General features: G+C 35.2%; 1 protein-coding gene across 1 annotated transcript in view; it reads left to right on the top strand.

Moving 5' to 3' along the window:
- Positions 1-13,686, top strand: part of rogdi (rogdi atypical leucine zipper) — a 45,922-nt gene extending 32,236 nt beyond the window's left edge. Inside the window, exons 6-7 of the mRNA XM_081771566.1 lie at positions 4,872-5,081; positions 6,082-13,686. Coding sequence (XP_081627692.1) covers positions 4,872-5,081; positions 6,082-6,150 — 279 coding nt within the window. The 3' untranslated portion in view covers positions 6,151-13,686. The remainder of the gene's footprint in view (positions 1-4,871; positions 5,082-6,081) is intronic.
- Positions 13,687-14,421: the final 735 nt, after the last annotated feature.

Genomic DNA, 14,421 nt, shown 5'->3' with positions numbered 1-14,421 from the left:
ATGGCGCGAGCTGGGATCGAACCAGGGATCCCAAGCACGGAGGTGAACGCTCTACCACTGAGCCACCGCGCCCCCCATTCATAAGGCATTTCAAATAGTAAGGACAAACTCGACATCTGGCCAGCTTTTTTATTTACCCAAAGTATAATAATCACAACAGAAATTTCAACAGCAACAAAGAAGAACATTTTGTAGAGTTCTTCATTGTGAAGAAAGTTTAAAATGCGCTTTTATCCAAAGTAACTCTTTGTTGAGTTCGAGCTCCTCCGTGGCTAAGCGGTTAGCGTACACGTCTTTGGCATGGCTCCCGGCGGGAGCTCGTGGTACGGATTCCATGTTAATCACGTGCTCGTGGGTTTTCTCGGGGTTCTCCCACTTTCTTCATTCCACCATTTCACTCATCTCTCATCATCACCGTCTCCTTTAACTTAACCCGCATAACCGTCGGACGTAAAACATACATATTTCATTTTTTCCATATTAATCAGTAGGTCCACGTCTCATATAGCCTCGCTGCTGAAAGGATCGTCAAACTCAAAGAAATCAAATCAAATCAAATCATTGTTGAGTTCTCCATTACTACCCGGAATGCTTCATATGTTTTAAAATAGTGTACATTGAGCATGTATTGAACGCTAATCAACTTCTTGATACAGCCTGAGACGCCAATTTATATTGGAAAGAGAAACAATCTGTAACAATATAAGACGAAGTTGAAGGAAGTTGGCCAGTGGCTGCACTGAAAAATATCATTTATTTTCTTGATGGAACTTGAGAAAAGCATCTGGAGAAATCTCAGACAGGATAAATAGTCTTCGGATTTGAACCTGGGACCATCACATTAAGAAAGAAGATCGCTAACCACTAGCCTATATCATTGATTGTTTTTTATTTGATGTTTAGCGTCTTTCAGCAGCGAGTCAATATGGGACGTGGGCCTATAGGTTAATGAGGAATCCGAACCACATGTGCTCCCGTTGTTCGAAAAGCATTTCCCTTTTAAAATCTCGGGTTTCCCCTCGCATTCCTGCTAGTAGCATGTTTCCAAGCAGGTTTACGAAGGAACGAACAAAATCTCGTATAATTATTACAGTTCTATTTTGAAATAAGGATTCTATGCTCTGATATAAATTTATGTATATATCAGTGGTGGTTTCTCCTAATGTTTGCATGTTTGTACAGACCTCCTTCCAATATTTTCAATTTTTATTTGAGCTAAATCACTTTTCGTTTTATTGTCAACATTATCTTTTTTAAAACAAGTGGGTTTGAAACGGTACTTGCTAGTTGCTCTCTGCTTGAGAATTTGCCAAACTCCCCAGCTTAACAGCTTTTAGGCCACTGCGAAGGTTGCGCAGTAAGAGGGGGGTTATCACGCCGTGCACTGCCTCATAAGGATCCATATACTTGCAGATCTTTTGCAAACAAATCTACCAAACAAAAACAGCTTTTCCAAAACATAACGCTTTGGAACTGGAACTTCTCCACCGTCCCTCCCCCTGTAGTATTGGTTTACACGGTTCTCGCCTGAAGCGGAATAGTCTGTTCCTTTGTGACAATGTATACCGTAACCAAGTCGCTACAGAAGAAAAAAAACCTTGCGCCTTGCCTAAATGCGAGATTGCCAAGTGGTCATAACTATTGGTTCTGTCAACCAAGTAAGATCAAGGCAGCTGTGGAGACAGTAAAGGTGACCCCGTGAAAAGTGAAGACAAATTGAGAATGTCGATATTTAATACACTCGTATCTGAATGAGTAGAAATTTGGCAGCGTAGATCCAATGTATTCCTTTTCATGTGTGTATGGGTGAATGAGAAAGTTGAAGGGTAGTTTTTAGAAAAAGAGAGTTAATTGGGGAAAGGGTGAGATTTTAAAGCGGGTAGCGAACTTCGAAGTGTTGTATGTTTGTGTGTGTGTATGTGTGTCGGTCTTTGTTGTTCATTGGAATATTGTTGCTGTAATTGCATAATTACGTGTCTGTCCCTGATATACGTAGCAATGAATACTATAACATCTCTGTTGAATTAGTCGTTTTCGAAAAGAACTTCAGAAGCAAACCTACTTGTGAAAGGCATCGGAAGACCGATTCCGACTCTCAATATAACGCAAGTAATTAGAAGTCAGAAACGAACATTTACAAGGAAGTTCAATCTCAACTTGTACGAACAGCATAAGTGGTTATGTGAATGTGAAATTAAAAATGCTTTGTTTTGTTTTCCCTGTTTGTTGTTCAGGGCGGGAGAAGATGCATGGAGTATAAAAAGGTGTGAATATCCAGCATCTGCACGACAAAATAAATATTTTTTTAAAAAAAATGAAAATTTGTCAGCTCATATAAGACACGTTCTAATCTCACTGTGTTGGGAAGTGTGAATATTGCTGCTCAACTAGATGCTGGTTATAGGCGTTCCATTGAGAATCACAATCAAAAAGTGACGCAAAACAAGTACGTGCTCAATATACTCATCAATTGCATTTGGTTTCGTGACACCTTCGAATTGTCTTCAAGAGAACATCATGAAAAACAGTCTCTTCTTCAAATCGAGGCGTATTTCGTAGATTAATTAATTTCGGTGCAGAATTTGACAGCGCTCTCAAGAGCCATTTAGAAAGCGCAACAATTTTCAAGAGTACGTCAAAAATCATACAAAATGAGCTTCTCCATTGCATGCTTGTATTAAATAGCATGCCATGAAGAAATCGCTATTATTATTTATACTAACTATTATTATTATTATTAAACTATTATTATTTATAATAATAATGATAATAATGAAAAAGGAGAGGTTATCCATTGTGCACCACCTAAAATTCAAAGCACGAGCCGCCACTGGTATATATCAGTGATGGATCCAAGTGGGGCGATCGCCCCCCCAGGAAGAGGATAATATTATTTTATATATAAATAAAACCTATCTTAGAGTTTGGAGCTCTTAAGAATAACTCTAAGTAGCAGTATTACAACCCCCCCAGAATTCCGACCTGTATCCGCCCCTGGTATATATTTGTATTTCTTATTGTTTTAATAAAATATCGTATTTTCGTTGTGAATACAGATTGAGGCTAATCCTTTATCATGTAGGACATTGTTTCATTTTATCTTACAAAAACAATAAAACACAGAGTGGAAGATACATAGCCGCACAGAGAAACGAAATTCAAATCAACTTCAATTACTATAAACACAGCATCTTTATTTTGACATAACACAATCTTATTGTTTGCAAAATCATCCAGTTGTTGTGTAATATTATGCACTTATTTAAATAATTATTCCAGAGAAGCAATATACTACATCGTGGCTAAATGATGTCTTACATTGTTTAAATGGGTAATATGTTGACTCCCTATAAGAACTTGTTTTCAATCCTAAGTTAAGCTGCCTCATAATACTCGCTTACCTTTCCTTGCTATAACTCTCGCTCAGTTCCTTCTCTGGCTAGAAAACAAATCTTGTGGAAGGATACTAAGTGAAAATAAAAAGTTACCTGTATATTAAGAGAGTTTAAAAAGTTTAGGAATCAGTTAGCGCGGCAGACCTCGGTTCGAATCCCGGCAGGAGCTCATGTGGTTCGGATCCCAAGTTAAGCTGTAGGTCTACGTCCCACATACTCTTGCTGCTGAAACGGACGCTAAGCTCAATTTTTTTTAAAAAAATTATATAACCAAATGTATTTATATTCATTACATATAGACCTCCTCATTGTTCAGCCGACAAAGAAAATGATATATTTGTCGAGTACGACTCGACAATGAAGAGGAAGAAAATTAAACTTTTCTTTCTGCATTAATAGCACAATATAGTACTTACAACAACAGTAACTACTAGAGTTCATAAATTTGCAACACTGTTTTTAGTTCGCATATTTTCCGTCGATCTTGCCATCTGTGGCGCACTATAATGATTCACTATTCTAGTTGTAATGCCATTTAAAAGAGTGCAGCTGTATGTTGAGCTGGCAACACTATTAAGCTGGTGATATTACAGAATATGTCAAAGTCCGATGCTGATATTTGCATGGTGCAAAACTTTTTTGGTATAAAAGTTACAAGGGCATACCAAGATCAATGGTCCATCCTGTATATCCACGTGATACTGAATTCTTTCATATCGTAAATTTCTGTGATATTCTTAAAAGTGAGGTTGATAATGTCACTTTAAAGTGTTAACGAGTCAAATAATGTTGGCGTAGAAGTTATTTGAGATTACACTTCAAACAATTAAAGAGTTCATGTCTGAGCAGGCAACCAAATCTGGATCTCGGACTATAGAGATTCCACACTGTGCTTCTCAGCTCTCTTCCTGAACAGACACATACCATTCACTTTTGATATCATTGCTTATACTTTACAGACCACTGTATTACAATTCATGTCGCGAGTGGACAATCCGGTGTGTATATTAACAAATTGATGATTGAACTCAATATTATATTAGAAAATGAAAGAAATCAAGTGATTTCCCTACATCACATTGTGTATAAGTGTGAATTCAGTGAAAAGTCAGAGCAGGGTAATGGAGTCGAATCTCCTGCTTACATACTGGTACGCTACGTACTCTGCTTCCCGTACTAAGATACCCTTCACGTGTCATAGGTCATTAATACAGATATTGTAGTACAGTGGCATAAAAAGTGTGAACATTCTCCTGATGAACAGAGGGGGTGTGGCTGTTTATGGAACAAACACAGCGTAGTGGCTAGCGCATCAGGACGGTAAGCTGCAGGCCCAGATTCGGTTCCCGGCTCAGACTGATCCAAATATTTTGTATTAGTTCTAATCATATTTGATTAATTTACGAAATAGGGTAAAGTAGCGAATATTACTTACAGATTGAAATTCAATTTACTGATTGGTTATTTTTCTCGTAGAAATGCCTAACTCCAAGTTTGCCAGGTGATTTAGCAATAAGCTTTTACATTCAGAGTCACAAAATAGTATTCGCAATTTATCAACTGAGCCAGGTTCATGGAACGATGAAATTTGAGACTTACCAGGCAGAATGTCCTGTCCCGTGGTTAAATGAAGTTCTCGTACTCTTCACTGTTGCCTTGCAACTTTGTCAGCAACTTAAAGACAAGGTGAGTGAGTGAAGATTTCTACTTTGTATCAATTACATTAACTTTAATTTCCAAATGTATTCATAGCCAAGAATGAAGTAGTGAGAGCCCCGTAATAGATATTTAGTGAATAGAATAAATGTCTACAAGTAGCAATAGGGTAATTTGATGAAGGAACCTATAAAAGAGTAAGTATAGAACCATAATTAATGGTTTAATTAGTATGTAAACAATAGCGAGGAATCTAAATATAGACACTTAGCTTTTTAAATTGAATGCATTGTGATCTGACGAAAAGAATGTTTTTTACTGTATACTTATATGCAAGTGCAAATACTGGAAGAAAACATAGATCAGAAAGGATAGGAGTGTACTTGAAAGTGAAAATGGAAATTTTAATGTTGCAAAAGTTGTTCCCCCTCCCCCATCTCCCTTTAGAAGTGAAATTTTTGGAAACGCTGAAAGAAGTGTTTGGTTATTTTTAATGAAAAGTGTATGTGACGAGTTTCATCTTAACTTCAGGGATACTCTGAGCTCCCTCGCGACTGTATGGTGTACCTACGTGTCTTGAGCATGGAAGATCTGGGTTCGATTCTCGGCGAAAGCTTATATTGTTCGGACCCACGTTAAGCTATAAATCTACGTCTATATAGCCTTGGTACGGCAAGAGACATTAAAATTCAATCGTAAGATAATCTATTCTTGGCAAAGAATTTGAACTTCCCTTATCCCTTAGGATAAGTATTTCAAAAAAATCCTCTCTTATCCTTGCTTTCGTGACAAAAAGAGCATTCATTGCAAACTTCACTTTTTAGTTATGGTAATATGGCCTGGGTATTAACGAATGAGTCTCTTTGCTCTTGTTATATAGAGTGCGGTACTTGAGGTAAGTTAGCTACTATAGGAAGATACTTTGCATTTAATCATTAGACGTGGATGTTGCACTATTTAAATTATTGGGTTTGTATAGAAAGCACTGCAAAATGAAAAAGAAAATACTGTAAAATATGATTTCTTTCAGATTCTCGTTTTTTCTCAATATAAAGATTTTGCTGTGGACTCGAGGTCAACATCGGCCATGTCATGGTAGGCAGAATACTTAACTCCGTGATGGAAGAAACTTAATAATAAATTGTAGCTGTGATCTTTGTAGTGTAAGAGCTAGCAAGACAGTTATAGAGACAAAGAAAAAAATGGGAGTAGGTACTTATGGTACGCATTGGCATAGCCAATTAAATTACAGCTGTTATTTTTAGTGTACCACATATCCATCCAGAAAAAGTAATAATGACATTATTATTTATGTTGATAAAAGGCCTCATGAAACTAAATATAAAAAAGTACATGTTACAGTAAAAGTAGTTGTGGAAGAACCAAATGAAATATTAGGAAGTTGTACGAGTAGCCGAATGATTTTATTTTATGCGCTCTCTCTCTTTCTCTGTCTCGCTTTTAATTTTTTTTTTTTAAAAAGTTGTTTTCAGAGCTTTTTTAATAATACAGGGAGTCCATAAAGTCCTGCAGGAAAGTAAAACTCTATAACTTGGAAACTACGTAATGTATTAACAAATACTTTGTGGTGTACTTACAGAAAGGTTCAGAGTTTTGTTTCAGCTAGTTAAGGTTCATAGCCAAACCTCTAATTGTGCACCATTCACGTCCAAACACTCTTGCAGTCTTTTTGGGAAACCAAGAATTGCGTGTTGGCGGTGCTCGTGTGGAATGTTCAAAATCACATCAGCTATTTTGTTGTTGAGATCGTGCAGATTAGCTGGCTTCTGCGAATACACCTTGGTCTTCACGTGTCCCCACAGCCAATAATCACGAGACGACAAATCAAGTGATCTTGCAGGCCAAGGTGTGGGTCCTCTTCGGCCAATCCATCTCTCCTTAAATTCTTCGTTGAACTTGAAGGGCATAGTTCGGCGGTGCTCCATCCTGTTGCATGTGGACCTCATTAAGGATGCCTAACCTAGTAAGTTCTGGCAAAAGGAATGTCTGTAGCATGTTCAGAGAATTCTTACCATTTATCGTCTCTTCCTCGAAGAAAAAAGGGCCGATAATGTGGTCCATTGAAACAGCAGACCACACATTGACTTTGGGACTACCCCGCTTGTGCTCCTCGAATTCACGTGGATTTTCCACCCCCCAGATTCGGCAGTTTGCCTGTTCACTTTTCCCGACACATGAAATGTGGCTTCATCTAAAAACAGAAATCGAGACAGGTCGTCACCATCTTCTTGTAAGCGGGTAAGCATTGACTCGCAGAATTCCATTCTCATGTCACAGTCTTCCTCTGTCAGATTGTGCACAAATTTTAACTTATAGAACCGGACCTTCAAATTCTTGCGTACGATCTTGTGTAACGTTGACTTCGGTATTCCCAGTTCCAGTGACCTACGTTTAAGCGACTTCATTGGACTCCTGGCTACGTTGTCCTGCAACGTGTAAATCACATCGTCACTCGTTCCTGACCTTCCACTGCGTAGTAAATCTGACACACTTCCCGTTTCTTTAAACTTCTCGTACCACCTCTTGATACTTATTCTGCTGGCTGTGTTTTCCCATACGTTGTTTGGAACTTTGTCCGCACTGAAACGCAAGATGTTAATTACGCAAACCACAAAATACGTTGTGCCTTTTCTTTAATAGACGCCATCTTAAGTCACGTGATTACCAGCGCAAACGTCATCGAGCATTGTGGCCAGAACAAAACTTTAAACTTCCTTTCTTCCAACCTCAAAAATTTATACACTTAAACGTGACGGTTTCCAAGTTAGAGTTTTACTTTCCTGCAGGACTTTATGGACTCCCTGTATTTTAAAGTATTTTCGTGTGAATCTTGCTAAGACATATACATACTGTAAACGTATGTGAGAAGTATGTCTCTTGTATCAGTCTGCTCGTGCAATTTGTGTCAATTCGATTACACGAAGAAAGATGACTAATAGGCGTTGTTGTATAGTGTTGTTTAGATTTTAGAAAGGGTAGGGGACTGTGTGTGTAGAACTAATGAAAGTACGAAACTTCAATGTGAAAGTACATATAAGTAAGTATTGAAATATTTCATCCTATTTCTGTTTACTTTTTGATAATTTCATTGTTGGAACCTGTGAATTAATTAGTATATAATCCAGTTTTTAATGAAAGTCTTAAAAATAGTGAAGAATTACTGAAGAAAAACAGAAATGCTCTTTTACTACCTCGTATCAATTATTGGTCATTTGTAAATGTAACACTTTTAATTGTTATTCATTTCCCTTTGTTGAAAAGAAAAATGAAATAAGTATTTAATTTTTTTAATCTTCTATTTTTATTCGCAATTTTCTTAAAATAATAAATACTCAGTATTTTTTTCGTTCTTTTGAGTGGTTTTTAATAGTGAGATTTTTATCTAATTATATCGCGGCATTTTGATCTGTGATAAATATTGTGTCCATTAGAATTTTTATTGTGATCACTTCTGAATATGTTTCAATCATATATCCTTCAGTAAATGATTATTTTGTGTTAATAGTGCATACATAGTTTATTTTGAAAAAGGGTATCGCTGTTTATTAAAAAGAATAATTTGAAATAAAAGAGTTAGCCCACAAATGATTTATTATGTGTACATGTAATGTATTGTAAATATAGAAGGACTTAATTTCACAAAAAGGAAATCATCTGCCTTTGTAGATTTATATATAGACATATTTAGTGTGGTAGTGGTGTCTGGTTTTATACAAATGAAATTGTTGATCATTGATATACTGCACTTGTAGGTGATTTAATAGCAGAGTGTTTTTAATTGTTAATTGGATTATCGTGCAATGAATATACATCACTTATAATGCTGTGTGCGATTTTCGGCTGATTACATCATAACAGAGCAGGAAGAACGAATGTTGGTCTGAACCATGATGACTGTTTCCTATGCCTCGGAAACGTGGCAGATCACAAAAACAGAATTGGTTTTGAAAATAGTGAAGTTGGGTTCATTACTTAAACTTTCACGTATGACATCTTTTTCCTTTGTAATGTTTAATATATTAAGACATTTATATCCAAATATACTTCGTAAAAGACTGATACTGATACCACATCAACCGTAGAAGTGCGAAGAAAATTACTACATATGCAAGGAGGTCTCATCTTTACAACAGTGTAATTATACAGAAAATCTGGACTGTAGGGACATGAACTCTGATCGTCTGCTTGCCGAGCGGTTCCTCCGCTGCATATCTTAGTGTTTGCGGGATGCAATCACTTTATTATATCATAAATGTAACAAAGTGATTGTATACCTTGTAAAATGATAATAATATAGTATTATTTAAACATATAACCCAAGAAAGTGGAGCTGCTTTAAAGAAAATTGAAGCCTTGAAATACTGCTGCGTAGTTTACAGTTACTTGGGGCTACTTGATTTATCGGCTAGAACTCTGCTTTTGAGTCTGCGAACTAAAGAAGCCGATTGAATTGTAAGCTCTTTTAAGTTTTTTTTTTTTTATTATTATTATTTATTTATTTATTCAATGCAAATATCAAGATTATACGTGAAAGAGACTATATTGTACTCCTCTATCAGCAAATGTGGACTGAAGTAATTGACCTCACTGAAAAATGGTAATAAGTTGTGACTTTAAAACCATGTAAACTTCAAAATGTTCAAGTCATCTAAATTACAGTCAAACAGGGATCTTGTTCAATAAAACTAAATGTCAGGAATATAACATATTTCTTTATTTATAACAAATTTAAGATATTGTACCATGCTTTTTTTAGCTCAAACTGAAGTCAAGGTTCAGAATCTATATTCTTTCCTGCTCTGCGTTGTTTTTTGAGTGTTGTTGTTAATTGTTCTTTCCTTTTAGATCAATGTAAGTTTTGTAAGATATATATCTACTAAGTATGTGTATATATATATATATATGTTGATAAACTCCTTTTTTTCATTGTTTATATAATAATTCCAGGGTCTATAATAATACATTTTGTGAATTTTGTAGTAAGGTGTTGATTCACCCTATTCTTGAAAGTACCTTTAAAAAATTTCGCTGCTGCACGTCATGTCAACTGATAACTAGTCTTCCATAGTGTGGTATTGTTTTCAGTTCTATTATTCTCTTTGTGTGAATGCATTACAGCGAGACAAAGTGACCAACCGAGAGGGCATTGATTAGCGTTACAAATTTTGTAATAGGTGAGGTGCACTTGATAGCAGAATATCCGGCGTATAAAGACGAAGGAATTTTTATATTGGTCAATAGAAACTTGTTTTACTGATTTTTCACCAGTTCCATCACACCACGTAAATACTGTTTACATGCTTCGTTCAATTATATATATATATATATATAAACATTCATTACCAGTAAGCCTGAAGCAGTATCAGTATATCTGAAACTATCATCCCTGAACTGGTAGCTCGATGGTCAAGCGGATTTTTTTGCTAGTTGAGCTTCACCAGTGACCACTTGTTTTCTATATTTTTCGGCGCTTTATTCTTCAAACCTTACCTAACCGGTCATCTGCTTTTGTACAAACAATCCAACAATAGATGTTTTTGTTGAACATATGCTTTAACGTGTAGTATATACATACACTAAAGCATCTTCAACCAAAGTGTTCACCATTGTTGGATTATTTTACAGAGGCTTGAAGAATAAAGAAAAAAAATGTAGCACAATTAGTAGCAAATCCGTCTGACAAACAAGAGATTGGGGTTCAAATCCCTCTCAGTTAGTGATCAGATTGTTATATGTTATTCCATCTTTTAAAATTCTACTCTTATCGATCTCTCATGTTGTCATGTTCACGGAAAATTATAATGCTCCAAACTCTTTCATACAAATGAAACCACAAACTTGCCGAGGGTCGAATTAGGAACCCGTGGCACCAGAGGTGAGCACTTTACCATTGAGTCAGTGTGCCGCATGAAACTATGTAGATGTACGCCCTCTTACATTTATCCCTTGATACAAAGGCTTCGTAGAAAGAATTATTTTTCGCTTTTTTGCTGATTAATGTATATTTCTCTTTCCTTAAACTCGACTAAACATTCGAGCGTCTTTTCATAGTTCTATAAGTTTCCACCAGTTTCCGTGTCCTATGCACTTCAGTGCACATATTTATACGCAAATTTGCATCATATTTGTCTCTTCCGGCTGATCGCTTTTTCTTGCTGTATCTGCATTTAAATATTTTGACTTAAAAGTATAGTAGTTGCAGTGATACATTCCATAGATTTCAATATCCATGTCTTTATTTTGGTGAATGATTTAAAAGTCTTTATTTTGGTGAATGACTTAAAAGCAAATCCTTAATCCATTATTGTATAGAACAAACTTACTATACGTAAAAGTTCTCATAAGATACTGAAGATTTGCTCAGTTTCTTTTCTTCAAACTTTTTTTAATGTATTAAGTTCGCTATAGATCATGAAAATGAAATTTAATAAAAGGAGGGTTATATACTATGTAAGAATGAAATGATTGTTCCCGTTAAATATTGTCTGTTTTCTCTGTTGTATAAAAAAGAAATTTATTTCAATGCATGTTTTATTTTTCGTTTTTAATTTAGTAGGTATTGTTTTCTTCGTATTAGTAAGTATGAAAAAAAAAACTTCCTGCTCGTTTTGATTTTATTCTTTTTTAATGAATTAAATGCTAGATATGGTAAAAGAAAATATGAGGCCATCAGCATAAGTAATTCGAATTGCTACGAATCATTCATTTATGTTGATTAGAAAAGACATTTTATCTGGAAGCAAAGCATATAAGCCACGGTAAGAAATTCCATTTTAATCAGAACTGAAGATTATTCATTACCCCTTGCTTACTTTTTGGCACTCTTTAAAATGTTGCAACAGTAAGAAAATAATCTTGAAGTTCTCTGCGTAAACTATACTGGCGCAGTCTAGCTCGTGCTTTCTACCACTTTGCTGCTTGTTGTATTAAATGAGCTAAACAGTGGTCACGTTCGACTACTGGATCCCCCAGGAATCAAAGTTTCTTCGGAGATTTTCTTCTGTTGCCAAATCCATGTGTTTCCAAGTAGCATGGCAATAATTTCGTAGTAGAATTCGTTGATGGTTTGTCTGAGAAAGCAGGCGATCTACTTGTGTGGTTTACATGGTATAAGTTAATGCAAATGGTGATTCTTCCACATGTATCTTAAATCACTTGCTATATTCGACTAGAAGAAGCAAGAATATATATTTTGAAAATAGAAGAGGTAATTTTCAATTATAATTTGATTCTCTTTATGACAAATTCTTCAACATGTTTGTTAAATAATGCAGAAAAGTTATCAAGATTTGAAAACCTTAAAAAATAGAAGTGGGTGAAAGACTAATGAATGCTAGTCTAAGACTGACGACGCATTTTACTGAACACCCCCAATATAGTGACGCACTTTGATTTTTTATTAATGTAAGACTATATATTTCTATAAAGTAGTGTTTCTATGCAGTACTGAGCACTGTTTCTGCCACTGGAGGCGTTAATGGTACAGTCTGTCTCAAAATTAATTTTATTTAATTATTAAATGCTTCAAGATCTTTAGATTCTAAAATTTCGCGACACACCGGTTGGAAACCACTGGTCAGAAATAGCCCAGTAAATATTCTTCATTTTGCAATAGAATATTTGCGGTTGTTTTACTTAATATACAATATGTCAATCATGGACTGGTTAACCCTTAACGTCATATATGGAAAGCTAGAGAACACTTGTATAACAGGATGTTGAATAATTTGGGGATGAAGTTAAACTGGTACTAATGCTGAATCAAAAAGTGTTGTTTTAATTAGATATATGCATAGTCATAGTGGTAACTGGAGAAGGACCACGCTTTGTATATAACTCTGAGGTAATATGCAAAAATCGTGATAGTTGTTTAATAATTTATATACAAAGCTTTATATATTACGAAAATAATTTCCATTATACCAGCTTTGCGTATTAAATACTATAAATTAATTATAAACTAATCGCTGAGCAAAGTAAAGCAAACTTATAAAACTAATATTTTGTAACAGTTTCGCTAGCTAAACATTTGGCTTCATCAGAAACTATGACATACGTAAGAATTAACAACAGATTAAATACTCCGAGACAGCTAAAGCCTTCCTGCAACCTCATGGGTAGCTGACAGCCAATCACCTTACAGTATACAAAACGTGCTAATCCCCCCCCCCTTCCTCTGCTGAGACTGTATACACATACACAGTATACTCAATAACTAAGAAATAATCAGTTATGCTGAAATTACAACAAACTAACAAATAGTTATTTTATCTCTTAAGACTTCTTACAAACTTTTTCCACTGCTCATCAGTTTTAATTCCTGAGTTCCAGTTCATCACATTATCACCTATTTCAATAAATCTTGCCTCTTTCTATCTCATAGTATTGTTCTGTCTCCTTGACCTTGCACCTTTACTTCATTGTAATTAATCGCATGTTCCTTATCTCGCATGTGTTTCTAGACTGCATTTCTATCTTTCTAGCATTATGTCGTCTGATTCGCTTCTTTAATGTCTTTCCTATTTCAACATAGCACATATCACATTCACTGCACTGGATTCTATAGGTGACTCCTTTTTTCTCCATTATTCTTATCTCTTCTTCTATCTTAGTACCTCCATTAACTTCTTGCTTATTTTCCTGTACATCGAGATACCTCTCATTCTTCTTTAGCATTCTTGTTATAATTTCTCTGCCTTCACCCATACTTTCTATCCCCACCACACTATCTTCTCTTTTTCCATTTTATCTCCTTCCATTCTTCCTACTCCTCTTTCATTTTGCCTTTGTCCTTTCTTGATTCCTCTTCTTCTGTACTACAATTTCCTTCTAACTTCTCATAGTATTAGTTTTGTAATAAAACTGTTTTGCTTTGCTCAGTGACTAGTTTATTATTAAATTACGAAAATAAATGTAACATTCGATTTAGATTGAGTTGTTAAAATCAGCATTCTCATTTCGTGCTTAACAATAAATGTATACAACTTGGTACGGATAGGTGTATAATATAAACACCATCATTATGCAGTTTGATTTATTCCGTCCTGAGTTGTTTTCCTGTCAAATACTATATAGTGCAGGAGTGCAACAAAATTATTAAAAGCGATACTACATTGTAAACGATGGTGTCTAAGTCAGAAGAAATTTAGATTTTCTCTCTCTTTTTCTAATAATATTTTTCAGTATAATTGCAATTTAATGCAAAGCACATGCTAATATTTTTTTTAATGTATATTTAATTTTAGCAAACCGTTTCAATGTGTAGACAGTTCACTTGTATTTCAATAAGAGTTTTGCTTTTTATATGTAAATAAACATAGAGTATGAGTATTGCTATGGCATCCAACAG

The sequence above is a fragment of the Thermobia domestica genome, chromosome 9 (genome assembly GCF_964235325.1).
Source record: "Thermobia domestica chromosome 9, izTheDome1.hap1.1, whole genome shotgun sequence".
NCBI classification, from domain to species: Eukaryota; Metazoa; Arthropoda; class Insecta; order Zygentoma; family Lepismatidae; genus Thermobia; species Thermobia domestica.
This window is presented reverse-complemented; position numbering and strand designations above follow the sequence as displayed.